This window comes from Glycine max, chromosome 2 (assembly GCF_000004515.6).
Source record: "Glycine max cultivar Williams 82 chromosome 2, Glycine_max_v4.0, whole genome shotgun sequence".
NCBI classification, from domain to species: Eukaryota; Viridiplantae; Streptophyta; class Magnoliopsida; order Fabales; family Fabaceae; genus Glycine; species Glycine max.
In genome coordinates this window covers 49,686,758-49,713,822 of record NC_016089.4, presented here as the reverse complement: position 1 = coordinate 49,713,822, position 27,065 = coordinate 49,686,758, and the positions used below count along the sequence as shown (strand labels likewise).

At 34.5% G+C, this 27,065-nt stretch overlaps 4 protein-coding genes across 9 annotated transcripts; 1 reads left to right on the top strand and 3 right to left on the bottom strand.

Moving 5' to 3' along the window:
- Positions 1-3,777: 3,777 nt before the first annotated feature.
- On the top strand, positions 3,778-7,174 carry LOC100778975 (zinc finger CCCH domain-containing protein 4). Of its 3 annotated transcripts, none has more exons than XM_006575658.4 (5): positions 3,778-4,054; positions 4,134-4,289; positions 4,913-5,182; positions 5,538-5,761; positions 6,013-7,174. In XM_006575658.4, exons 2-5 carry the CDS (start codon positions 4,185-4,187, stop codon positions 6,866-6,868), a joined length of 1,455 nt encoding a protein of 484 aa, XP_006575721.1. In that variant the 5' UTR covers positions 3,778-4,054; positions 4,134-4,184; the 3' UTR covers positions 6,869-7,174. The 3 variants fall into 3 exon arrangements, with proteins under 3 accessions (XP_006575721.1, XP_006575722.1, XP_006575720.1); XM_006575659.4 differs by having other exon boundaries at positions 3,778-4,059; XM_006575657.4 differs by having other exon boundaries at positions 3,778-4,064.
- A 540-nt stretch (positions 7,175-7,714) lies between these two features.
- Positions 7,715-15,185, bottom strand: LOC100786621 (probable amino acid permease 7). 4 transcript variants are annotated; one of them, XM_041009795.1, is made up of 9 exons: positions 13,681-13,768; positions 11,352-11,470; positions 10,555-10,777; positions 10,230-10,463; positions 10,030-10,123; positions 9,635-9,849; positions 9,234-9,367; positions 8,731-8,958; positions 7,715-8,247 (listed from the first exon to the last, which is right to left on the bottom strand). In XM_041009795.1, exons 3-9 carry the CDS (start codon positions 10,631-10,633, stop codon positions 7,846-7,848), a joined length of 1,386 nt encoding a protein of 461 aa, XP_040865729.1. In that variant the 5' UTR covers positions 10,634-10,777; positions 11,352-11,470; positions 13,681-13,768; the 3' UTR covers positions 7,715-7,845. The 4 variants fall into 4 exon arrangements, with proteins under 4 accessions (XP_040865729.1, XP_006575719.1, XP_025982614.1 ...); XM_006575656.4 differs by lacking the exons at positions 10,030-10,123; positions 10,230-10,463; positions 10,555-10,777; positions 11,352-11,470 and adding exons at positions 13,860-14,096; positions 14,803-14,920; positions 15,085-15,185 and having other exon boundaries at positions 13,681-13,774; XM_026126829.2 differs by lacking the exon at positions 11,352-11,470 and having other exon boundaries at positions 13,681-13,764.
- A 2,242-nt stretch (positions 15,186-17,427) lies between these two features.
- On the bottom strand, positions 17,428-20,463 carry LOC100786107 (cytochrome c oxidase assembly protein COX15). The gene is made up of 7 exons (XM_003519598.4): positions 20,138-20,463; positions 19,613-19,914; positions 18,930-19,155; positions 18,595-18,840; positions 18,374-18,484; positions 18,120-18,251; positions 17,428-17,816 (listed from the first exon to the last, which is right to left on the bottom strand). Exons 1-7 carry the CDS (start codon positions 20,315-20,317, stop codon positions 17,646-17,648), a joined length of 1,368 nt encoding a protein of 455 aa, XP_003519646.1. The 5' UTR covers positions 20,318-20,463; the 3' UTR covers positions 17,428-17,645.
- Positions 20,464-21,816: 1,353 nt separating this feature from the next.
- LOC100785582 (probable galactinol--sucrose galactosyltransferase 1) lies at positions 21,817-25,897 on the bottom strand. The gene is made up of 13 exons (XM_003519597.5): positions 25,514-25,897; positions 25,099-25,349; positions 24,896-24,986; positions 24,673-24,721; positions 24,470-24,561; positions 24,278-24,385; positions 24,044-24,178; positions 23,543-23,953; positions 23,301-23,442; positions 23,140-23,207; positions 22,919-23,053; positions 22,547-22,764; positions 21,817-22,449 (listed from the first exon to the last, which is right to left on the bottom strand). Exons 1-13 carry the CDS (start codon positions 25,702-25,704, stop codon positions 22,073-22,075), a joined length of 2,268 nt encoding a protein of 755 aa, XP_003519645.1. The 5' UTR covers positions 25,705-25,897; the 3' UTR covers positions 21,817-22,072.
- Positions 25,898-27,065: the final 1,168 nt, after the last annotated feature.

The following is a 27,065-nucleotide window of genomic DNA, read 5'->3' as shown; positions in this document are numbered from 1 at the left end:
CAGGCTTACTCAAGTCAAGTTTGTTTGTCTTTATCCCTATTCTCAAACAATGCATAAACCTTAAAGGAAAAAAAAACTCAATTGGACTCATCGTACATTAACCCAAGGGCTTTGTTATTCTCACCTCCATTTTTTGCTTCTTTTTTTAAATTTCATATTGTGTTTGTTATTTTTTTCCCCTCAAAAGTACTCCTATGGAAACAAGTTTCCATTGTGCAATAGGCACATTGAAGACGTGTTTCCGTGTGTCCTTAATGTACAACATAAATAATTTTCCATTAGAAGATCCTCCTTCGTAACACCATGAAAGTACATTTTCGTAGTGTATTGCATAATAGAAAATTGTTTTCGTTATACATCTAGGATGCACCCCTTGTCACAACATAAATGCATTTTCATCACGCAATAGGCTCATTAAAAACACATTTTCATTGTGTATTTTGACAGATTAACTTTGCTATTGAAAAAAACAAACCAAATGGAATAACAAGACCAAAACCAGTATCCATACATATAGAAATCAATACCATTACATTAATCATTATAGTTCAAAATAAGTCTCATAATAATCAATCTGTATATTATGAAGAAGTGAATATAAATGAAAAAATGATCTACAGCATAGTCTTCTCTTCTAATTTGAAATAAAGAATTGAAATGTTGTGTGTGATTCAAGCTTTGTCACGGTAGTATCCATGCCTTTGTGGTTCAATAGGAGTTAGGGAAGCTTCATCCTTTAATTAAGCCAATAAGAGGACACAATTAAATAAGGTTAGCAAACAAATTGACAGAATTATAATGCTAAATTATAAAATAATTAAAAAATGTATACTTGCACAAAGGGGCAATCATGAAGCTATCTAGTTGTAATAATTTAGTGATGTGAAAGAGACGAGAATTGACTATTATATGAAAAAATATCTAACTTTATAACCTATACATAAAGTGAATCAATTCAACATCATAACCGACTAATAACATAATTCATATAAAAAATATATATCCTATTATCAAAACTTGTTATTGTGTTATTTTCAACATATAAAGAAGAATTATTTCAACCTTGTTTTGTGCCAAAGAGTTGAACATATTCAACCTATCATGGCTAAAGTTTCCAAATCCAATCATCATGAATTAGAGTCCAACAATCCTCATTCTTAGATAGCAAAGTTTCATTAGTCATTAATCATCATAAATATCAAACAAACATTCAACATTTAAGATAAAGATTGTTTCACATCATCTTTTTTTATTCCCATAAATATGAGGAAGAAAATCAATGTTCCCATATTTCTTAAGAGGTTATGATAATATATTTATCATATTTTTAGATATATTTTATTCAAAAGAAAATTATACTCTTGTAAATATTTTTTTATTCTAATGAAGAGAGAAAGAGTATTTGATATTTTCATATGAAAGTGAAATTTATTGTCTATTTTTATCATATTTTTAGATATATTTTATTCCTAAGAAAGTTATACTCTCACATTGTAAATATTTTTTATTCTAATGAAGAGAGAAAAAGTATTTGATATTTTCATATGAAAATGAAAGTTATTGTCTATAATAATTACCTATTCCTACTACATTCTTTTATCTTTTTCTTTCTCTTTTACTTTTTTAATTTTGTAATTAAATAAATTTTAAATTTTTTTTTCTAAAATTACTAAAATTTTCATGGGAATAACATTCATTCCCAAGTATAGTATTCTTGAGATTATAATTTCTAAAAATTTAAAATTTTACTGTGAAACAAATTTCGTTAAAGTTAATTATTCAATACATCTCTTGTATTGTTTAGTGTACACAAAATACACTGTATCATGTTATGTCATCAAACATTCATGTCAATCTTGAGTGGAGGAACACATCCCTTAGTAGCAGCTGAGTTCTGGATCGACAACTTATTTTTTATCTCTTATTATTTGAATATAAGGTTATTTTTACCTCTTATTGTTTTAAATATATATTGTTACATCCTATCAACTACTATTTGTAAGTGACACTGACAGTTTCCTCTATCAACTATCAATAGGGAGTCGTAGCTCCCTTCCTACACTAAGTATGAGTACTAGGTTCCCTTAAGGCAAAAGCACCAGTTTTGGGTCCTTTTCTAAATTATTTATCAAAAGGGGACTGTTTTCAAACTATTTATCGAGGGGGTTTGTTTTTATTTGCATTGCGCCAAAGGCAGGGACGCAATTCAACGGGGAGCTGACATGTGACATTGAACTATTGTGCCAAAAGCTTTGTGCAATGAGTTGCTACAGTTACAGTGGTGCAACCACTTTTGGACAGGCTATGCCAACGTGTGTAGTGTTTGACTGCTTCCTGCAGTGTGTATTGTTACATCTGTAGTGACGCAACCACTCTTGATTTTATTTTTTCCAGATCTTTACACTCGGTTACATCAAAGGAAATTAAGACATCTCATAATTTAGAATTCAACCTAAAAATAAGCAAGATGTGGTAAAAAATTACTTATATCAAAGATAAAACTTAAATACTATCAGATAATTATATTGTAACTTCAACACATTAATTACTTGTTGAAATTTTCTTGATTTTAAGTGAAATGAATAATATGTACACTAATATCATCTAACTACGTGCAAATCATTATATATAATACATTTATTTACTTTAAAATTAGTTATTTTAAAAGTTTATATTTATAATATTTTTTATTAATTGAAATTAGTTTTTTTACACTAACAATACATCTTTATTAAATTTTTATAAGTATCAGCTAATTAGTATTGACTTTGTAAAATAGTTTATCGCTTGATTTCTTTTAAAAATATTATCAATTGTCATTTTACAAAATTAAGAATTAAAATGATAGTTTTATAATTAAACAAAAGTATGAAAATTTTGTGAAAGTTAGAATTTAAGTGACCTGACCAATATTATAAAGAATAAAAAGTTTCACCATATAGATTATTTCAAATTAAATAGTGATATTAAGTTTGAATTATATATATATATATATATATATATATATATAATTACATTAGACAATAAAAAAATTATCTCCGATAATAATTCTATAACTAGATCAGAAATTTTTTTGTCACTATTTTCTTAATTATTCAATTAATATTTGTTTTAAAAAAAAATTCCAACCATTGAATGATACTTTCGTTCTATTCGTGTAGAGGTTGTTCGTGCTAAATAGCAACCCTCATATTGTTAATGTGGAATGAATATCCATTAATTTAATCAATTAGTAATTTCCAATTTCCAATCTAGATTTCATTCTACAAAAGATACTTGTGGGACGCATAAAAGAAAAATAGAGATTCCAATTTCCAAAGTGAAAGAGAAGTTATGCAGGGGATAAGTGGTGATTCTCTTTTTGATCCCACAAACCGTGTGAACAATTTTACAATATATTAATAATTGACATTTGAGAGACACATTATAATATTTATAACACTTAAATAATTTTTTTTAACAAACTGGGCTCATGTCTTAGTAAGAATACTTTATCTTCTGAGGATAAAAATATTATATAGCAACGTCCATTAAATAAAACCGAGTGTGATGATCTAGAAAAAATAAAATAAAGAGTGGTTGCGCCAATGCCGTTGTAGCAACACCCGCTGTCGAAAACAGTAACATTACATGCTTACATAGCCTGTCCAAAAGTGATTGCGCCACTACAACTGTAACAACCCGTTGCGCAAAGTTTTTGGCACAACAACTTAATGTCACATGCCAACTTCCCCGTTGAATTGTACCCCTACCTTTGACCCAAAATGGAAAAGGACCCTGATGCTTTTGCATTCCCTTAAACTCTTTCCAGACATTATACATTCAGTGGTTTAGACTCCTCTCCTCACTCACCTACTTAGTGTTTGAAGTCTTTTGTTCTACGGGTCCTCTTTTATCCTAACTAGCAACACCCATTTGTAATAGGCTACTTTATTTTTTAAACTCTTTTAAAAAAGTTAACCTAGCTTTTCTTTGCATCCTCTGACTGTCTTCCACCGGTCACCGCAAACCACCACCGACCTCCGTTCGACTGTTAGTGGTGGTCGATTTACATGTAATGTAATGTAAGACGTTGGGGTCCTTTTGTTGTTTCATGCTAAATACAGAACCATAATCTCTTGTTTCTTCTTCAGCTTCCATTTTGGTGCAACGAGCAAGGGCTTGTTGCTGTTGAAATCCTAAGCATGGCGCATAGGTTGCTCAGAGATCACGAAGCCGACGGTTGGGAACGCTCCGACTTCCCCATCATCTGCGAATCCTGCCTCGGCGACAGCCCCTATGTTCGAATGGTCTGTTTCGAATCCTATTCGATTTTTAGGTTTTTTATTTTTATTTTTCTCTTTTGTTTTTGCGAGATTGAATTAATAATAATAATAATTGTTTGGGGTTGAAGGAACAACTGAACTGAGTCAGATTTTGATGTGTGGAACCTAGTCACGTGACCAGCTACTAAGAATTGAAGAGTTAATTTGTTCAATAGTTTTAGTTTGCGCTTTGAAGTATTTTTATCCTGAGAATGAGAAATTTCTGGATGCAACTTCTAAGCTTAAAACCTTTTATGTTATTCAGGCAGGCCAATGGTTTTGTTTTCAAAAAATGTGTGAACTTGGATTCCTGGAGCATCTTAGCTTAATTCTTCTAGTGATTTTCAAATGAAAGAGCTTAATTATTTCCATTTTTTCATATTTGAAGTATGGAACATTAAGTTTGTCGATCACAGAGTAGTTAATGTTGAAATTTAAAATGGTATAGCTTAGTTACTGGTGCACTATGAAAAACTATGGTGTTGTGGGGGTCCATGAATGTGCTTAGTTAATAATTTTCAGATTTCAGCATCTATCATTAAAGATAAGATTGTGGGAATCCAATTGTTTGTTCAATTGCTTTTTGTTATGCTTATCTTTCGGTGCAGACAAGAGCAGAGTATGACAAGGAGTGCAAGATTTGTACACGGCCATTCACTGTTTTTAGATGGAGACCTGGTCGAGATGCAAGATATAAGAAAACTGAGATCTGTCAGACATGTAGTAAATTGAAAAATGTCTGTCAAGTGTGCCTTCTGGATCTTGAATATGGACTACCGGTTCAAGTTCGAGACACAGCTCTCAGTATTGATTCCAATGATGCCATTCCAAAGAGTGATGTTAATAGGGAGTATTTTGCTGAAGAGCATGACCGCAGGGTATGTTTTCCTTGTGCTAAGTCATATTTGTAGTTGATGATTGTTGAACCTAATTAATGATCAGAAAAAGTAGTTATGGGTTTAAGGTCAATCTGTATGTAGTTGAGTGACTTTTTTTGTGTGGCTTACATGTTTTTTTTTTTTTTTTTTTTTAATTTTTGGGAGTTATTTTTTTGTTACATGCTGAATTCCTCTACCATGAAACTCTGATTTTCACTTTCTCATTTGACAACAACTAATAAAATTTCAATTTTCTTTATCATTTTTTTGTTGTAAATCTGCACTGTTTTGACTCAGTTCTATTTGGTCATTACTTGATTGTAATCTTTTTACCAAGAATAAAAGCATGGTGCAGGCTAGAGCTGGTATAGATTATGAATCCTCTTATGGTAAAGTACGCCCAAATGATACTATCATGAAGCTTCAAAGAACAACACCATATTACAAAAGAAACCGAGCGCATATTTGCAGTTTCTACATAAGGGGTGAATGTACCAGAGGAGCTGAGTGCCCTTATAGACACGAGATGCCAGAAACTGGAGAATTGTCACAACAAAATATTAAAGATCGTTATTATGGGTATGTATGGTGAAAATTGACTTCCTTATTTGCTTTTGGCTTTTCTTACTTGATCTCTCTTTCAATTGCTCTATTTATTCCAATTTAGTTTTTCTTATGTATTGTCATTTGCTCTGGGCAGCAACTCAAACATCCTTGTGACTACTGATAGATACTGATGATATTTGTAGTTGCAGTAGTTGGTGGTGTTTTTAATTTGGCTTTATGCTTTTGACTTCACTAGTTTGCGGTTCATGCTTTAAAACATTCAGGGTGAATGATCCAGTGGCCCTGAAGCTACTTGGCAAGGCAGTGGAGATGAACACTCTGGAGGCTCCTGAAGATGAGAGCATTAAAACTCTCTATGTTGGTGGACTTGATGCTAGGGTCACTGAGCAGGATTTGCGGGATCACTTCTATGCGCATGGAGAAATTGAATCAATCAAAATGGTTCTCCAGCGGGCTTGTGCTTTTGTAACATATACAACCAGAGAAGGTGCAGAAAAGGCAGCAGAAGAACTCTCCAACAAACTGGTTATTAAGGGCCTAAGGCTAAAGCTGATGTGGGGCAGGCCTCAGACATCAAAACCGGAGTCAGATGGCTCTGATCAAGCAAAGCAGCAGGCTTCTGTGGCTCATAGTGGATTGTTGCCTCGGGCAGTGATATCACAGCAGCAGAACCAGGACCAAACACAAGGAATGCTTTATTATAACAATCCACCACCTCTTCAGCAGGAAAGAAGCTACTACCCGTCAATGGATCCTCAAAGAATGGGTGCTCTTGTTGCATCTGAAGATGATTCTCCTGGTGGGCCTTCTGTGTCAGGGGAGAACAAACCCAGTTTGGGGAAGCAGCAAATGCAACATTATGCCCATCCAATGATGCCTCCTCTAGCTGGCCAATACCATCATCAGTATTATCCTCCGTATGGTTATATGCTACCAGTTCCCCCTTATCAACAGCACCCACCTCCATACAATGCTGCGGTGGCTCCATCCCAGCCACCAGCTGTAAATCATCCTTATCAGCATTCTATGCAGCCAGGGTCTTCACAGACAGACTCTGGACAGGCTGCACATGCCCCAGCTGAATCTGGAACATCAACATCAGGATCGCAGCAGCAATAAACTTGCCCATATACTGATGTTTCTAGCTATGCTCTATCTTTGAGTTTTTCCTTAAACTAACTATGGTGACAGGGAAGATATTTTCACTCAAGTTGCCAATTTACTATCTCTACTAGCTCGATATTTGATTGCCTTGTGGCTTGAACAATTTATTTTATCATTTGATTTTGTGCTTTTGTAACTCTTGGCTTCCTGGTAAGATCATAGTCATGCTCAGCTTTAGTATTGCTTATTGAATTCTAATGTTACTACATGACAACTTTTGTTTTGGTTATAAAGTATTTGGTAAAGACGGCCAATTGATTTTATACCGTCTAATAATTCGTGAAGAATGTAGATTGTTTTAGAACTCTATTGCCGAGGGTTGTATTTTTCTTGTATTTTGGAAAAGCTTCCATTTGCTCTTTCTTTCTTTTTTCTTTTTGGTTATAGTACGCTCGCGTGGGCACTCGTGTTAGTCTTAATTGTAAAGTAATATATGAATGATTAAGATAACAAGGGCCTTTCATTCCTAAACTATGCATTTGTATCTCACATTTTGACATTCATCTTTATGTATACCCCTATTAATGCATTTCTATAGCGATTTCCAATGCCGTTCAACATGTTTTTTAATAAAAAAATAATTGTTAACCGTAATACATTAGGACACTAGTTATTTGGCATGACTTTATATTATGTCAATCTAAAACAAAGTTTAATGTGACCTTGCACAATTTTTTAGCTAAATCTAATAATCCAGTATCAATACAAGTTTATGTGCATAGAGAGTTGTTTATGTAGCATTACACCTTTAAAGGGAGTTCTTCACCAAACAGAACTATACCATGCTCAACACCACCTTCATTTTGACACATCCCCACATAATTGGTATCCCCTTTATTAACTCTCAATAGTAATAGAATTAGCATGAAACTGAATTACATGGAAGATATGAGCAACAAGACATTAAACTCAAACAAATGAAGCACCCTTCATTAGCTTAGTTTCTCGCTTATGATTCCTTCAAGTGATCCAATGAGACCCAGTAATGACACCAGAAAGCAAATAAAGCTGAAGGTCCTGAGGACAATCCATTTTCTAGACCAAGCTTCAACTTTCCTCTGCACAAAGTACATCTCTACCGGGAAATATATAGCCAATGGCCAAAAGCCTAAGGCTCCTAACACTCCTATAACTTGATTGAAGTAAGGAAATAGGATCGCAAGTCCAGTCGTGGAAACCACATAAGCTGTTCTAAAACATATCCTGAACATGTTTAGCTGAAAAGCTGGCAACCGAGGCAGTTTCAATTGGTAGAAATTATTCACAAATCCACTGTTGGGGTATCTTTTTGAACACCATCTGTCAACAGCACCATATATCGGCTGACTGTAAATCTGATAAAAAAATCATAAACAAGAATCACAACTATGATTTGTCTGGTAACATTAAAAGAATTCAGATATTGTTACATATGAACAAGAATTCATATAGCTTATTTATTATTTTATTTTTCTCATAAATATCATTGGAAGAATTCATAAGCTAAGTTAGGAAGCTAGCTATTAATGGGAGGAAGTGGTTTTAAGACTTAAGTTGCATCTCCAATGATGGTTTGGTTCCTTTAACAAACGAGAAAAAGGGAGACTATTTCCAGCTAAATCTTTCCTATTAATGTATTGATTTAGAACTTCTCTTGTATTAGTTGTTTTAATTTCTTCCTCACGGCAACTTAATTACCTGTTGAAATTGTGCTTTCAGTATGAATAGCATCATTTCCATTAATTATACATTAAGAAAAGAAAGTAGTAGTTCAATTGATTAATATGAAGTTACGGTCTTATGTATAAAATGTGAACTTTGATTGGTATCACTAGTACCTGATATCCTCCTACCAAGTGAAGAACAATGCAAGCATTGGCAAAGTCAATGAGCCAGTAAGGCTCGTAAAATCCAAACCCTGTCAAGAGGTTTCCTGGTGTTTGATTTCCAAAAGCCGCATATCCAAAGCATCCACAGCAGAGGTAGAAGAATGTTGTAATGAGGATAGCAATCATGGAGGCCTTTTTCATGGTCTTGTTTTCTGGTGGAGGAGACTCTAGAGTGTCCTTCAGTAAAAAAAATAAAAAAAAAAATCAATACTTTGCTTCAGCTGTAAATTGTGCTTCTTTTAGAGTTTAATTTCTACACACTGTCAACTGGTAAAAAATCATGTTAGATATGAGTTTTAAAATAGTTATTATAAAATAAACAAACTTATCATAAATGACAATTTGTGATTGAAACACAATATTAAATATCTTTACAGTTTACTTGTGAGTTCATTTAAATTAAATTCTCCTTTACTCGTTCCTCTCCCACCCAATTGGAATACGAAAGGTACCTGTATCTCAAGGAGGATGACTGTGTATGGATAGGCAAAGGCAATATCACCAATTCCTTGGAAGACTAACCATAACTTGTCAGCAATATTTGAAGCCGGTACTCCTGTTAAACTACCCATAATTCTTCCATTTTCTGCAAAAGCAACCAAAAGTGTCATGATCCATTGTTCTCTTTCCACTCTTTGATTCTAATAAAATATCATAATATAGTTTGTTTCTTCATACATAAATTCCACATTCTATATATTTTGGCATTTAATATGTTTTTAGCAGCTACATTTGGGATTTATTAGAATAGTACTTGTTTTTTTTCCCCTTCATCCTGTTGCTTCAATGATCAGAAGGCTTGAATGGACAAGTAAACAAAACCTTAAATTCTAATTGTGAAAATGAACCTTACCTATTACTGTTGTGATGCCAAGTCCAAGTCCAATAGATGAGTATGTAAAGGACATTATGGCCGCAACAATTGAAACCCATGCCATGTTGTGGAGATCTGGTATGAATGACATTATGATCTGAACTAGTCCAAACAGCATCATATATACTGCATCCCCATATTTACAAGGAGCCTGATGCCCTTCCTTGTGATAACAATTTGATTTCAGTATTGCTCTGCATTTTGTAGAAAGACCAAGCATCGTTAGAAAATGAACATAAATGTCATTAAGGTAGACTAGTACCTGTAATATTACATGAGATAAAAAAGCAACAGATGATACAAGTAACAAACTACAACACAAATTCATAATTGCATATAAATAATAATCTTCTCATTTTACATGGGAATAGTACCTCAAACAGGTTGCTGTGGTAATTACATAAGCAGTACTAACCCCATACAAGCTCAAATATTGAAGTGAACCAGCCAACCATGTCCTTTTATTGCCTAAACTAACAGTAAACATAATTAGTTGGCATAAATATGGTAGCAGTTCACTAGAACCATATCCTGAATTTGAGACTAGAGTGATTGTACAAGGACAAGGAACTACCAAGATAGACTCTAACAGCATCCATGTAAGAGTAGTTTCTTTTCCCAGTTACAGGATCCAGAGTTCTGTAACAATCGGAAAGGAGGAATGAAGAAACATAGGTGACAATTGCACAAAAAAGCAAGCAAACTGGTCCTGCAATCCATCCCAATTGGGAAGTACTCCAAGCTAGAGACAGAACACCAGCACCAATAATGGCTGTGATGATATGAGCCACAGCACTCCATAAAGTTCCTGGTATAATTGGTGGAAGGACTAAAATTCAGGACTCAAATTCAAGTTTATGAGTATGGAATGGATATGGTATGGTCCTAGAGATTTTTACCAGTCCTCTTGGCACGTCCATCATCATCATAACCTCCAGTACCACTTCTAGTTATTTGGAGAGAATTTTGAACAGCCATTTTTATCCAGGCATCCAACTCAATTGTTGTTCATGGAGCTCGCTGTAATTACATCCCCCTACAGCTAACTACGACCAAAGGAACTATATATGGCACCTACTTGAATTCAAAATTATGTTTGTTTGGTAACTACACAATTTTGGTCTGCATGTAACATGCTTATGAAATTAGAAAGGGAGATATCATTTTATATGAATTTTTCAAAATTGATAAAGGACTCTTCTTTGATGTCTAGGACAGCTCTCCTAAAGTTAACTAATTTACTAGCAGCATAGAAGAAGTTGCAGGAAATAGTGTGAATAAATCTAAACTATGCTGATAAACATGTGTGTCTGTGCCAAACCAAAGTTAACATAGGTACTTTTGGAAGCCAAGTCCTTGATAACTAAGGTGTGTACTAAAGCAGAGATTACTAGCGACAAAACACAGCATAAAATCAGGAAAACTTTAATATACTAGATTTCAATATAAAAAATACAGGCCAGATTCCAGAACATGATGCGAAGAGGAAGCTAAGAAGCTGTATGGTGTATGGCTGTGGTAGCTTTTTAATAAAAGATATGCACTCGTCATCATAACTTTCTGATATTTTTGTGGAATATATTGTCTCTATGCTCAACATCAGTGGACCAGAGGTACGTGAGTGAAATAGTGGGGCTAATGTAGGAAGATTCAGAATATTTGAAAATGTATAAAATAGATAATTTAGAAAACTTACATATTATGTTTAATATCATGTCCAGTATTGCGCACCTTAGTCAACACACCAAATACTCCAACATCATCTCTTTCTCGTAGTTTGAGTGCAAACTTTATATACATCACAATACTTCATACCTACCCCATTACATATTATTAGGTAGTGTAAAATCATCATGTGTTTATAGTCTCGTCTAATTTTTAAGTGACATGTATTCGAAATTTTCAATTTATGAAAAAATAATTAATAGTAATATTTTATTACCTACATGTCATAATTAATTAATGAAATGATAATAGTTTTCATCCACCTAATAATTCCTCTCCCCCACCCATCCCCCTAAAAAAGAGAGAGTACGAGAAGGACTCTATCATTTGTGCATCGACATAATACTAATATAGAATTATTTTCCAAGGACAGTCTTCAACAAACAAAGTGAATGAATATTTGAAATTATATTGGTGTTGTCCTTGAAGTTGAAATGACGCCAAACGTGGAAGACCAGAGCGTTTTATGCTCCTATTTTCAAGACTTCATTGTAATACCAATAGTCCATTACTCCAAGGAGGGTATAGAAAATATTGGATTTCATTGAAGAATATGTAGGACTAGCTAGAATCGGTTGCGTAAACTGCACGTATAATGGAAACATAGTTCAACCCTTCCTTATCACAGCTAAGGGCTAAGGGCTAAGGGCTAAGGGCTAAGGGCTAAGGCCCACTACCGTTTAGCTTCTTTCACTTCAAGCTCAAGGAACTTAGAGAAAATTTGTGATTCCGTTGAAAAATGTGTAGAGTTCTTTGCCTAAAAGCATCATCTTTATTCAGTTGAGTAAAGTCTTTTGCTACTTTAATTGATTGGAATATCATTTGGCGCATCCTTATCGTAAGCAAGGATTGCGCTAATTTTATGGGACTTTGTGAACTTCCCATTTATTAACTTGATTATTTTAAACTAGAGAATAGATTCTAAGAAAAGAAACAGTACTATAATTAACACTACTTACTTACTTAGGATTCCACTTAACTGATACCATTATAAACAAGTTGACAGGGAAAACCCTTTAGTAACACAAACTAAGAATCATCGATTTGCATGTAGATTTGATGTGGTAGATAAAAAGATAAGCGTAACGGTGCAAGGAATTGGGGGTTTTTGTATGTTCAAAATGCTGTCCAAATAACATTACCCATGATTTTAATCATATAGGATTATACTATCTAATTGCATTCAAAATTAGTATGGTGATGAAGGAAAGTATATATGAATTTCTGTTAAAATAACTGGTTAGGTTAAATACTTGGAAATCTCTAGGTAAAGATATTCTGCGGTTGCCTCTCAGACTCAGATGGACCACCTATTATTAGTCATCAAATAAAGGGAAGTATATACGTATTTTATGCCAAAATGTCTACCTCGTTGAACCAGAATTTCTCTTAAACTCTGGCCTATGTAGCAGGTTGGATCTGTGTCTTTTAGCTCAATAGGAATAACGTCTGTTCAAATTAAAATAACGTATATACTCTCCTTTTAAGAAATAACGTCTGTTCAAGCCCCTAGTTTCAAAAGTTGCAATTTGGTTCTGATAATTTGTTGATTTAGAAGTAGAAGTGTCATCTTGTAGGAAAATGCAAAGGATGTCATATCAAGGGCACATGTATGTTTTCACTTTTTTATTTTAAAAATGTTTTGCAAAACAAGTTCACAGTTAAAAAGTTTTTTTAAAACAATTAATTTTACATTATTCAACCATTAATTTTTCATTTAAAATCTATTAAATTTTAAAAATTGTTTTTAAAATACTTAATAGCACTTTTAATCTCTTAGTTATCGTAATTGTGCAATTTTAATCTTTAAGTTCCAGATTCACTATCCCTTTCAAAACAACATACGATACTTGTTAGATTGAATTTACATAATTGAAATTCGATAGACCAAAACTATAATTATTCTTTATAAATGTGTTTTAAAAAACAAAATACATAAACAACTAAAAGATGCTTCTGATCTTCGATTTTTATCTTGTTTAATTTTTTCCTCAATTACTCATTCTACTTTGGTCTTCCAGAAGCCAAAAAGAGAATATATTCCAGAATGTAAGGCAAAAAGAGAATGTATGAAGCAATAACCGATTACTTATTAGTTATTAGAATTAAGGCCCAGTTAACGGAAACTTAACGAAAGCAAACGTACAGTTAGAGCCATGTCCGAAGATTTTCGAAAAAGAAATAGTATAAGAATTGACCCAAAATGTATATTCCATGACTCAGCATTAGATATTAGATATAAAAGTAGAACAGAAAAAAAAGAAAAAGAAAAAGAAAAAAGCCATGCATGTTGGGGTTACCTGATGCTGGTGGCAGATGTAATGACATAGGCCGTGGTGGCACCATATAAGCTCGCATGCACCAGCACTCCACACACCTTTTGCCTTGAGTCTCCTAATCCATCATATCATAATATTTCTTATTGATAAATAAATGGAAATATGCAATAAATTAACCAAGCATGACATATATCACTAACCTAGGTAAACCTTGACAGCATCAATGTAGGAGGGGCACCTAATGTTGCCATAGAGAGGATGAGGGAATCTGTAGCAGTCAGAAAGAAGGTTTGCTGAAAGAAAGGTTGTTCCTGCAAAGACTATGATGATAAAAGGACCAGCAATCCACCCTAACTGTGCCACAGACCATGCTAGAGACAGCACCCCTGCCCCTATCACACCAGTTATTATATGTGCTACTGCCCTCTCTACATTACCTAATCCATGTCAAATAATAGTTAGAACTTTACCTTTCTTTCTTTTCAATATATATTTGAATGGTAAGCATGATATATAAACAGATAAAATTCTATTAATTAAAATTTCAATCACTATATTCATCTTTAACTTTTACCCCTTATGAGTGAAAAAATGTAACATAAGACTATTGAGATAAACTCCTTCAAGGTTTGGGAAGTTTTTTAAGAATATTTTTTATCAGTTTTATTGAATATTTTTAATTAGTTATAATTTTTGAGCTCTTATTAGTTAATATATGTGATTAATTAAGTTATTTAAAACTTATAAATACTTAAATTTCTCAACAAACACTACCGCACTCATTAGAAAAGACAGGTGCTACACCAACTACCATTCACACACCAATCGGTCCAACAAAATACCTGACTACTGTTTGTATCTAACCCAGACGTACTGCTATTCAAATTCAATACCATGTGTTTCCAGAGAAGAGTGGAGGAAAAAGAAAAGTAATTCCTTTACATGCACAAAAGTAATTTGATGGGAGAAATAAATTAAAGCTTTTATATTATAAATGATTGTTTGAAAATTAACTAACTAATGGGGTCCTGAACATTAAAATCAGCTTTTAAAAAGTTGTGTCGTCCTTGTGTATACATTTGAGATATATGTATTTTAAAAAAAAAAAAGATAAAAGTAGTAGTAGCAGCAGTTACCACTTACCAGTTCTCCTAAATGGCACGTCGCCGGAAGGAAAACCTTGAATCAAGGGAGAATCATCTATTTCCTCCTCACCCATTTCTTAAATTCTTCCTATCTTTCAAGCTTGATCGATTTGTTTCTAAAAAATCACAGGGGGCACAAGAGTTATAATGAAAATAAAAACGGGTATGAATAAGCATTTGAGCATATTTTTCAAAGGCATAACATATTTATAGACACAAGCAAGCATGTGAAATAAACTTCATTCGAAGATCCACGAGACACCTAACCCATGTTTCTGACCTTTCTAGTATTCGATCGCCTTCACAAGATACTAACTGAACATGAATCTTTTTTACAACCACGTAACAATTAAGACAATATGAATTGACCGTTGTGGAAACAGCCTTTTATTCCACCATGTAACTTAATACTTGCAAAATAAAATATAATATTCAATTTAGTTCTAGATGATTACTGATATATTAAAAAAAAGTATTTATATTTTAAATTAAACAATTGTGTCCTTATTTACATGCAATAGATAATTGAATTAACTTTAAATGTAAAAAACATAACTAACTTATTTTTCTTTTAAAGTATAAATTACATGAATCAATTTATCTTTGATTAAATTAATATATGGAATAAATTTTATTAATTCTTTTTGTTCACCACATGTATCCTAAAAAGGCAATTATGTTTGAGGAGATGTTGAACATTGAATATGTGAGTAATTGATAACACCATTTCATTAAAAAAAAAGTTGTGAATTTGAAAGAAAAATTTATACATTTGACACGTTAACTTCATTTATATATATAATATTAAAACTGTTAAAGGCTTGGACGAAAGTTCTTAAATGTTTATATAGAATAAGAAAAAAGTATTGACATAATTCACAAAAGATTCGTGGGACAAAAAGGGTTTTGAATATTTATATGTATACCATCACTCTTGCATATATAAAGCCTTTACTTGTAAGAGAAAACCATCTATTATAAGAGTAAAGAAAACATGGTTAAAGTAAGCTAAAGCCAAAACGACATTGTGACTTTTTTCTTCCCAATTCCAACACGCAATAACTTGAGATTCGGATTGTCATACGTAGGGTGGAGAACGGGTTGTCAAAAGGAGACGTTAAAATGAGTTTAGCTTAATTTTTATTTGACTTGAAATTTTGATAGAATTGTTTTTTAAAATTTAACTTGTCTGACCAAAAGATTAGTGTATGGAATAATATTAGGTCAACTCAATCTATTAAAATCTTAAAATACAATTTCTTGAACTTCATGATATATTTTATTTAAATATTTTTAATTCAAATTAAATTTTAACAAATATTATTTTTCTCTCTCACACACACGACAACAAAAAAACTCCTTATTCTATTGCTGACACGGATGTTTTTTTTTTTTTGGTAAAAGAGATAAGCAATGATCCAAGGCTGTTGTTTCCTACACCCCAAAAAGTGTTTCCTGTACCTTTTTGGAATGTTTTTCTTTTACCTTCGGGATTGTTCAATTGGGAAGCCAAAAATGGTGCTGGAAGCAAAAACCCTGATCCAATTCTTGCTCATTATCAGAATTGGGCCCTACCACTGCTTCTCTCCTGGACCCACTTTCTTTCTTCTGGGGTAAACCCTCTATATGATGGACTTCTTTGGGGTTAAGTCTAGCATTCGATCCAATTCATGATCATTATCAGAATTGGGCCCAAGGGCCCTATCAAAACCAAATACATGGTAAAAAATAATAGTCACAGATTCTGTCATCTTAAAATGATATATAAGACACAATTTTGAATGTTGGCAGTGAGATACTGGCTGAGACTGTAGGAGATCTCGTTATAGCAGCAGGTTTGTGTTATGATTTTTTCTTTCTTTCTAAATGATGTTAATTTTGTTATTCTGACAAGTGACAATGATCATTGTCATCTAAGGATTGGGGAGGCTGTTGACCATTTCATGAACATTGTTTGGAGAAGTAAATTTTGCAGCCAATTCATAATAAGTTAAACATGATTGTTGCACCCATGCTTCTTTTTCTCCCATACGGTCATATGTTCCAATATACTATTATAAATTTTAATCTTAACTAGTTTAATTTATTATTTTTGTTGTCTTTTCCCTTTTCCAGTTGCTTAGAAATTCCTATTCCAAATGGCATTACATTCAATGATGAAATTGGCCTTGATGACGAGGCTCACGTGTTCTCTGTGATGTTAATGTTGCTTTTATGGTATTTGAAGGCCAATTTAGACTCTCCATTAGCATAAATTTGTGCTGAATAAGATGTTGAACTTGTGATAAAAAATTTGCGTCCTATGCCCATAGACGAAAGCTGTTTTGTGGGATTAGTCATTGCCTGTTAGATCTCATACCTGGTGTCTTCTGCATCATTTTAAGATTTCTAAATAGTGACAATGCTGTAAAGATATTGTGGTATTGAACTCTGTTGTGAGCTTGAATGATTTGGTCAGTTATAGGTCTGAATAAACCAACCCCAAGTGTTTAGCTGCTTCATTTTCAAAATATTCATTTAAGGTAGCCTCCACAGCTCCACCCTGGAAAAACCTTGGATATCATGTTAACAGATCAGTTAAATTACAATTTTTTTATTCTCTTCATCCAATCACATGTTATAATTTCTGATAATATGTATCTGCTCATTACATAATCAACAGAACAGTTGCATCATCATGAATTTTCATGCTTCAAATGTACAAAACAAATACAGAAGATTCCAACAGTGGAAAATTGGAGAAGGAGCTCAACGCAAAATTTAGCATGGAAAAAATAATAGCCACAGATTTTGTCAACTTAAAAGGCCTAAGCCTTGATGCAATATAATATCGGGAAACAATTAGTGTGCTTTTCCAACTTGAGGCAGAGATTTGAGAAGGGACAAAGACGGTCTTCGAACCGTGTGATTAAGAAGTAACATAAATGTCAGAAGTGTCAAGGCTCCAGCCTGATGTGCAGTGCCCAGTGAAACAGGTACATATGAAAGAAGCGTTGAAATTCCTAAGGTGACCTGAAACCATGCAAAATTAATTACATTATACTTGATGACAACAGCCTCTGGGAAATCATATACTAGACTACTAACAAAAACAAATACCATAAAGTCTTTCTTCTTATTTCTATTTTATCTATGTATTATCATCATCTTCATTTAGTTGAAGAATCAGACAAAAACACGTCAAGTAACAGGTCTGAGTATTCACAGCTCGACAAAGGAGGCAATATATCGAAAGGCAGAGAACTAGCTAGAAACAACAATACAAAATGATAATTATTACTGTAAAGTATATAAAAGTGGAAATGAAATTATGACCTGAAGAGTTGCCATGCCAACAGCACCTCCAATCACAGATCGTACTGCAGGATGTATCTCCAGCTTTCTTGTTGACCACCATAAAATGCTCACAGAAATCAGAGTTGCAGTTGCAAGTATACGGTGATCAAGCTGTTAAGAGCAATGCAAAACACCAATTAGAACTTCATGTTGTTAAAACTTTGGCCACCAAACCACACTTATGAGGATATTACTATTTAAACTTTTCAGAGATATCGGCATGGATTAATTACCTGCACAGTTGCCGTATTCTCAAAGAAATTTCGAATCAGAGGCTTCATTTCAAAAATGTCTCCTGGTATCCATGTATCACCCATCTTTGGGAAAGTATTAAAAGCATGCCCCTGGCAATCAACATGTGAGCAGAATGATGATCTTTATCCTCACCAAAGGCTCAATTATCATTTCAAGTATAAATATGAAAGGCAAGAAACTATGAAATAAGAGAACATACAGCATCATTTCCAGCAACGAATGCACCAGAGACTGCAGTAAGACCAACAAGTATGCTGATAGGCAATGCAAGTCTCCTCACTTTAGCTGCCCCACGAACCCATGTTAGTGATTCAGCTGGTGGTTCAGGCATAACAACAGAAAGTGCAGTCCAAAAGAGGCCACAGTAAATAGCAAATGCTGATGTAAGATGAGCTGCAAGACGATAAGGGCTTACCCTTGGCTGAGAATATTCAGATGGTGGTTCCTAAAGAAAGAAAATGTTATTAGAATCTGACAGGGAAGGTCAATTTAACTTCAAATAAAGAGAGGAATTTATTTTATTTATGTTCCAACCTCTAAACCACTTTTGACCATCCACCAACCAATGAGACCCTGCCCAGCACCCAGGGCAAACAGAGCAGAGAGTCTCAGTCCCAATCTCAAGGTAATATACCCCTTATGAAGAAAATATGAATATGGCAAAGCAAACATAACTCCTAGTGCCCTTCCCCACATACGATGTGCATATTCCATCCAATATATGAATTTGAATTCTTCAATCTTCATGCCTCTGTTAACACTGCAACAAGGGCAAAACTAATAATCATCATAACATTCAAAAGAACTAATAAGCTCTTTCAGAATGAGTGTCAAGTGTTGACTCACTTCCAGTTAATTAATCCCTTGTTTTTCATGTAATAAATACTACAAATTGTAGATTGTAATTGGAACTTGAAAGATAAAACAAGCTTGTCCATTGGCAAAGTTACAGAAGGCCAATTTAAAAAATTGATCTATTCAGTCAATTATTCTTCACCATCATTTTTAATTATCTAAGTTTCATTGTTTGATTTTAACATTAGCAATTAGTCAGTCAAGTTCAAGAGGACTTATTTACATGTGTTAAGGAATATGTATCTTTTTTCTCCCAGAAAAAAAATAAGTCCCTTGATGCATTTCATAAGTTAATGGAAAATAAAAGGTGTAGAAGAAATGCATTTAAAGGTGATAAGCCATAGCAAGTGTTTGCAGTTTACCGCTTGAACTCAGGTGACTGCTTATATTTGTCAAACTCTTGCAACCATTCTTCATCCGAGAAAGGAGGGAGAGTACCGGTGAATTTCCAATCAGTCATTGAAAGACCAGATCGGGTGAGTCTTGTTAAACCCCCGAGCACCACCATGCTGAACACCCATGCCGCTGACCCAAAGAGCCATATTCCAACCAATTTCTGAGCACGAGAACCCCCACTCACTAGCAGCTTTAATCCCTCCTCCTTTTGTTCAGCAGAGACCATCTTAGAAAAGTTCCTCATTTGTGGCACATGAACATGATGACCCTAAATAAAAAGCATCATTTCCTCATAACTAACTAATCATTCACACTCACATAATAGCATCATCAGGGACAGGGAGGGATTCAAAAAGAACAAGAGAATGGCAGGGAATGATTGTGAATATATAAAAAGTAAAGGAACGGATCATGACCCCATAAGATCATACAAGTTTAAAAGGGATAAAAATTGAAAATTGAAGAGTACCCAGATGAGAAAGTGAGGTAACCTTGGGGATTAGTTGGGATCGGAAAGCATGAAAGCAATGGGTGGAGACGGGAGGGGATAAGAACTTGAAAGGTGTTGAAGAAGAAGAATAAGAGAAAGGCGTTCCTCTCAGCTTGTGAAATCCGCCGCAAGCTTCTTTGCCGCGCCTCAACACTGACCACACCGTTCCCCTCCCAAACATCTCTCTCTCTCTCTCTCTCTCTCCTGTAATGCAACTTTGAGTTCAGGGTTTAACCAAGGTTTTGTTTTGCCCAAGACGCTTATTTCTACCACCTTTCGTAGGCCTAACCATTGTATTGAAACTCAAATATTATTCATATAATTTTTACACCTTTTAATTTCATTGTTGTACAAATCAATATAAATATAATTTCTCAAATAATAATTATATAAATAAAACACAAACTGGTTGTGGCCGCCTGTGGGCGGTAGGCGCTACCTGTGGGCTGTGGCTGTTGCCTTCTTTTCACTTTTTTTTTTTAAAAAAAAAAAAATACATACTACAGTGTTCTTGGTTTTGGAATTCGGTCAGGAAGCACTTGATTGGTATTAGCTTTTCAGCTTCCAAACATGCTATTCATTTCATTACTTAATATAAGCACCGATTTCAATTTAGTACCATAACTTTATCTAAAGTTTATCGCAGACTTCTTAAAAAATTATCATTTATCTTTTGAAGGAGCTTATTAATGAATTTTTTGGGATAGATTTTGGAGACTTTGCATCAAATTTTTGTGTGTAAAGGATTAGCAAAAAGCCCAACAAGGAAACTCCTAGACTATTGCTAATAAACTCGGCACTAGTCACTTGACAATGTTTAAAATGTGATTGATGGCATTTCTAGTGAATCACTTTATCATTGTGTAGTAGGGATCTCATGTCACAGAGAAAAAAAAAATGCACTCATTTGGTGGTCTATCGGGTGGTGCTCAAAAGGCCAAAAGCATGTCCTTGCCTTGCATTTGGTCTCTTAATCTTGGTACTGGACTTCTGTTTTCTTTCACAGGTGCAAGAATGAAGATTGGAGACAAAAAGCTCTTTCATTTTTTTCTGTTATTTTTTGCTGGTGTCCATCAAGCTATATCTGAAAAAAGAATGGATTGTTTCTAGAATTAATGAATTTAGGTTGGGGATAAAATGGTTTGCTAAGCATAGTTAAGGCCTAATTTTATTAGTAATTCTTTCATTCTTTAATTTATATACTTTTACTCCAGACTCATGCCATCATTTTGTGAAGCTGGAATTCCTAGGGAGTGCTATAATCATTGAATCTATAAGTTTCAATACTTGCTTGCATATACATCAGGTTTACTTATTCGGTGCTTTGGTTAACATTTGTCTCCTGCAGAGTCCTCAGGTTTGTTCTGAAGTACTTGTTGGATTAAGAGGATTCATTCAGAGTCCTAGACCAATCCAACAAGGACCTGCTCTCAATGTGGGTTTCTCAGTAACTGCTTTCCATGAGAGCATATCAGCATAGGAGTTCCATACTTGCAGAAACGCCTTGAGTAATATTTGCAGTGGAGCATAAAAAAATTGAAGACATGTAATATTTGAATTTATCAAATCAATCAGTTCTCCATTTGAAGGATATGCGGGCTAATCAGAATGCATTTCTATCTGTATATTTCTTTTCTAACTTAACGAAACTACAATGAACTTTGTAGAAATGAGGCATAATGAAACTAAGAGCAACCAATTCATACTGTATGGGGAACGATCCGAAGACTGCATTTACATTCTGCTCAAGTATATCACAAGAAATACGTAGAGAACTTAGTACTATGTATTCATTGCTTCTGGTTATTCCTTACAGGGAACTTCTAACATTTCCTGCTATTGGTCTACATACACTCATCATATTGTTACGAACTATGAATACACACTATCAAGTCCATAACCATAAACCCCTTCATCTAGAGACAAAGTATTTGATTCAAAAATCAATAGAAATGCTCCATTGGTATAACTCTTTCTCGGGTACTCTCAAATCAATAGTCACCAATCCAGATTCTTCCTCATACTTGAATTCTACCTCTTCTAAATCAACTGTTATCAACTTAGGCCGAGCTGATGAATAAGCACCAAATTGGCCACAACCGGGAACTTTTACGGCTACATTTGTACTTTCATTAGATCCCCAACTAAACTCTTTGACAGCCCCTCCTGAATTGAACATCTTTATTAAACCAATAGGAGAAAATTTGACACCATTGCTCAATTCCTTCACAGGAACTATTGTGAAAACTTCATATTCTCTGGTTTTCAAGGTAACTGGGATGGATGCATCCTTTGGAAGGTAAACCACTTCTCCTGCCAATTGATATAATAAAATGACCATTACACAAAAGAAAATTTAGGTTAACTTTTGTAATATTCGTAAGTGTCGTGTCAAGCCAAAAAAACATACCACCAAGGTGGGAATAAATAATGGCATCTCCTGTCCATTTATCATCTACTATCCTGGATAAATAGTCAACATCTTTAGCTCTAACGAAACCTGTGACAGTGCCCGGATTCTCATCGTGGATAAGGTTCTTCTTGTCAACTTTGCACCACCCAGCTCCTTGGCAATTGAATACCGCAATAACTCCAGAAAAATCATTCATGTTCCAAATCTTCAGAAGACTGCAAAAGCAGCAGGAGGAGTTAAGTAAAATACAAATATAAAAAAGCATGCATACTACATTTCGTAGTAGAGTGTAAAGAGTAAGATACTACATCAACTCGTCAAGTATATAACTATATTATATAGGTAGCCAAATCATTTTGGATTCTTTACCTCTTTCCATCTCTGGCAGGATCGGTAAATAAGCAATCCTTTGTTGGTCTTCCTGGAAGTTTAGCCCTTAATATAGAACCATCAGGTAGTGCAAGCTTCTTCAAAAGATCAAAGTCATGGTGTCCGGGCTTGTCACTGCACAATATAACAACATCCGAAGGTAAGATATCATTTATCAAATTAAAAAAGCATTGAAAAAAAAAGTTACAATCTCTACTCACCTGACATAAATTGGACATCCTCCTACAGCTCGTGCCGCACCATGATATTCAGCCATTGGATGTAAGCTCTACATATTGCAAAAGAAGTTAATTAGCTCCTGCAGAAGTAAGTACATTTTTTTTTTCATGAAAAAAGAAGGATCATGTAATTGATGACTTACATGAAACATATCCCAGTCTGGCTGCATAAATTCACCCAGGAAAATAGTATTGTAAGCCACTGATGCAATGTGAATCGTGTGGGATGCAGGGTCTCTTGGCCAGAAGTCATCTGATGCCCTAATAACAGCTGAACGCTTGGCGCTACACAAGTAAATTCATAAAGAAAATCATCATCATTAATAAATAAATCTAGAGTAATGTTAATAAAAGCATTCACTGAAGTTTTATAAGCAATCCATACCTGTATAATCCATCAGTGTTGTGACTCATGCAACAAATGATTCCGTTGTCAGGGAAGTTCCTAGCAATTGATGCCTCCAATGCCTGGTGGTATTTCCTTGCAAGTTTCACCCTCCCACCATGTCCTGCTCCAAGAGTTTCAAGGATATTCTGAACATCAACTTTGACACCATCAATACCAGAAGATGCCAAATATGAGTGGAGTTCATCATAAAAGTGAAAAACTTTCTCAGGATTCACAAGGCCAAGCCCATTGATGGCAATTGTTGTCAAAGCTTCATCTGGTTGATTAGACTCAACTCCAGGAGATGAGACAGGGAAGACCATCTTTGACTCGTAGTGCTCCATGCCCGGAACCCCGGGTCTAACACCACCCCAATATCCTGTTATTGCATGCCACACATATACATGCCTGGGGAAGATTTTACAAAGATCATGAGTACTATTTGTGAACTGAATATCTTATGGAGAAATAGAAACAATAAAATGAAAATGGCAATACTTTATATTATGCTCTAGTTTGATTTGATTGGTAATATGACCAAGTCCCAAAGCTGGGTCCTCTACCCGTTGACCTTCTTTGCCATCTTTCTGGAATTTGTGATTCTCTTTGATGTTAGTTAAGCGATTTGCAAAGCTGTTGGACAAGAAAGCAAAAAAAAAAATGGACTTATTCAACAATGTAAAATGGATGGAATTACAATCTGATAATGAAACTTAGAAAAGAAGTACCCACTTGGCTGAACTATCAGATTTCCACTCAACACCATTGGGGTCCATGCCAACAGATTGCCATCCATCATCAATTATAACAAACTTAGCAGGAATTCCACCTTTCTCGAAGCTGCATAAAATAAAATAAAAATGCAAGAGTCAAATTAATGTGTATGTGATGCATATATCATAAGTCCTTGGAAAGAAGTACCACCTCTGTAATCCTTGCTTCACATTCTCTGAAGTGACATTAGTGTAGAAAGCATCCCATGTACACCATCCAAACCAGTTCAACATATCTGGCATCTGAATATAATTGGGGGGGAGTAAAAATTAGAGGTAGTGAACTTTAAGATGCTGTGCTCAGAAATAAGAGTGTCTATGGAATTTCCATTTTGGGAGGGTGAAGCAATCTACCTTCTTTCGCTCGCGATGTGCAAAGGTCTGTAAGTGTTTCTCAACAGTCCTAAACAAAATTACAAAAAAGTAAAATAAATTCAATAACTTGAGTTGTTATGTTAAAACAAAAGTGTAGTTATGTTAAAACAAATATATTACTTCAGAAGATTAAAGTTTAAAGCTGGATCCTGATAGTAATAAACAGACTTTGAAACTCAATCTTTGAAAGGTTGTAACTCACTTGACAGAATTTGTTATGACTTCAAAAGGGTCGGACCCAGCCCCAATATAAACCAAATGAGTCCCATCAAATTCCTCCACAGCAGGACAACCTGCAATAATATACAAATTTCATCACTTTGCACAACAGCAACAAAAAAATCACCACATATATGTGAATAAAGTAATGAATGTTTTTTTTTTCTTCTTCTGAAGATCACATACCACTTTCCACACAGATTTCAATCTCGTTTTGATCATTCCCCTGAAGAACTGCTCTGAAATCTCCTTCGAGAAGGGGTAAGAAAACTGCATAGGTAGCAGCACCTTGGTCTTCTCCTCCTTCAGTATCAGAGCCACTGTGTGCTTCAACAAGCAAGAACTGCGTCTCAATGGGGATTTCTTGTCCGCAAGTGCCCATTCTCTGCGTCATCCACCACATCTTGAACCGGAAGACACACATAAATCTCAGCCCCCTGAAATAAAACAAGCATCATCCTAAATATTACATTAACTATGCAGCAAGACACATCTAAAGTAATCAAGTTCATGCACGTGCACTTCCTGATTGTGACAAGCAACAAGAAAAGATAGAGAGAGAAAATTGAAAAGAGAAAAGTGAAGAGTATGCAATACATACTGAAGCTTGCCAATTGGGAAGACTGTGCGGCTACCCTTGTGATGGGATTGAACCCCGATGAATGCCCCATTGAGCAAAGCACCACCACGTGCAGGGGTAAGAAGAACCTTGTCATGGACATGGCTCAGCACTTTGTACCCCAACACCATCAAGTTCCCATCTGCAACAGATATTCCTGACCCTACAGTCATCTTTGATCAACCTCGCTACTGTTAATCAAATCCAAACTAAACTGCACTGCAGGGGAAGGAAAGGGAAGGCTATTTATAGCAACAGCCAACAGGATAATCACAATACCACGTATGTCAGCTGTGTGCCCAGTTTGTTAGGAACTATATTGTCATTATTGATCCATTATTTATGAATTATCAACTCCATGCTATCAATCTAGCCGCCACTCATGTGGATCTATGTTATATTACACATTTTTTTACTATTAAATTTTTAGATATTCTGACACAAACAATTATATACTTTGGATGTGGCCTTTTCTCAGTTGTCTGTTACATTTTGTCTTTTGAGACGTTCAAAAGCTTAAGGACATTGCAATCAAACATCTTTCAAGTTTCAATGACCATTTTTTTTCCATTATTTAAACAGTGCACTAATTATATTACTCGTTTCTTATTTATTAAAGATTCGGATTACAAATTTCTTAAAATATAATTGTAAATTCTTTATGTGTAAATAATGCAGTGCTATCTTTTTTATGAATAAACTTAAATAAATAAATTTACGATAGTTATTCTCCCTAAAGGAAAAAAACACTTCATTGGCACACGTGAAAGTACAGCAAATTGTTTGTGGAGCCCACAATAATGATATTTGAGATTTGAGAGTCGTTGATTGGCGGAGTGGATATGATAAGGCCATTGAGGTGCATAAGATTATGGAGTGATGCAAGGGCGAAGCAGCGTATCACTATCGGGTGAAGAAAAAAATCTATGCTTCGTGAGTCGTGAAATGACCTACGTGGCATATACGTGATGCCTTTATGAAGAAAAATCGTTTTTATCCGGTAATCGGGTGAAAGGTGATGAATGATCCACTACGGCGAATGCACACGTGACCCTATGGAGTGGCGTCGGTTTCTCTGATATTTATGCTGCAATTTGAGTTGAGCCTCTGCTGTGCATGCATTTCACTTCCATTCATTCAATGTCTTTGCAGTTTGCATGTTACATTGATTTCTTTTATGCAACATGTTTGATTGATTAAACAAATAAAAATAAGAAAAAATGGATTATGAATTTACAATGTAAAGTAGTACTAGTAAAATGGATCCTTTTCTCCCTTGTTTCATACTCTTGAACTAAAATTATTTAATTTCAACCATTCATTTATAACATGAGTTAATCAACGGCTGATCGAACAAAAGTGGAGGATCGGTCCTCCACATTCCACAAGCCAAAATAAAACTGTGGAGGAAGTTATCCGCTCCGTTGAGTTCAGGAAAAAAAAATCATTAAACTAAATCTTCACTGGTTACTACAAGTCAAGATGTATTTGAAATTTACATATAAAAAATGTTGTTTCTCTCTTAATATTCCTA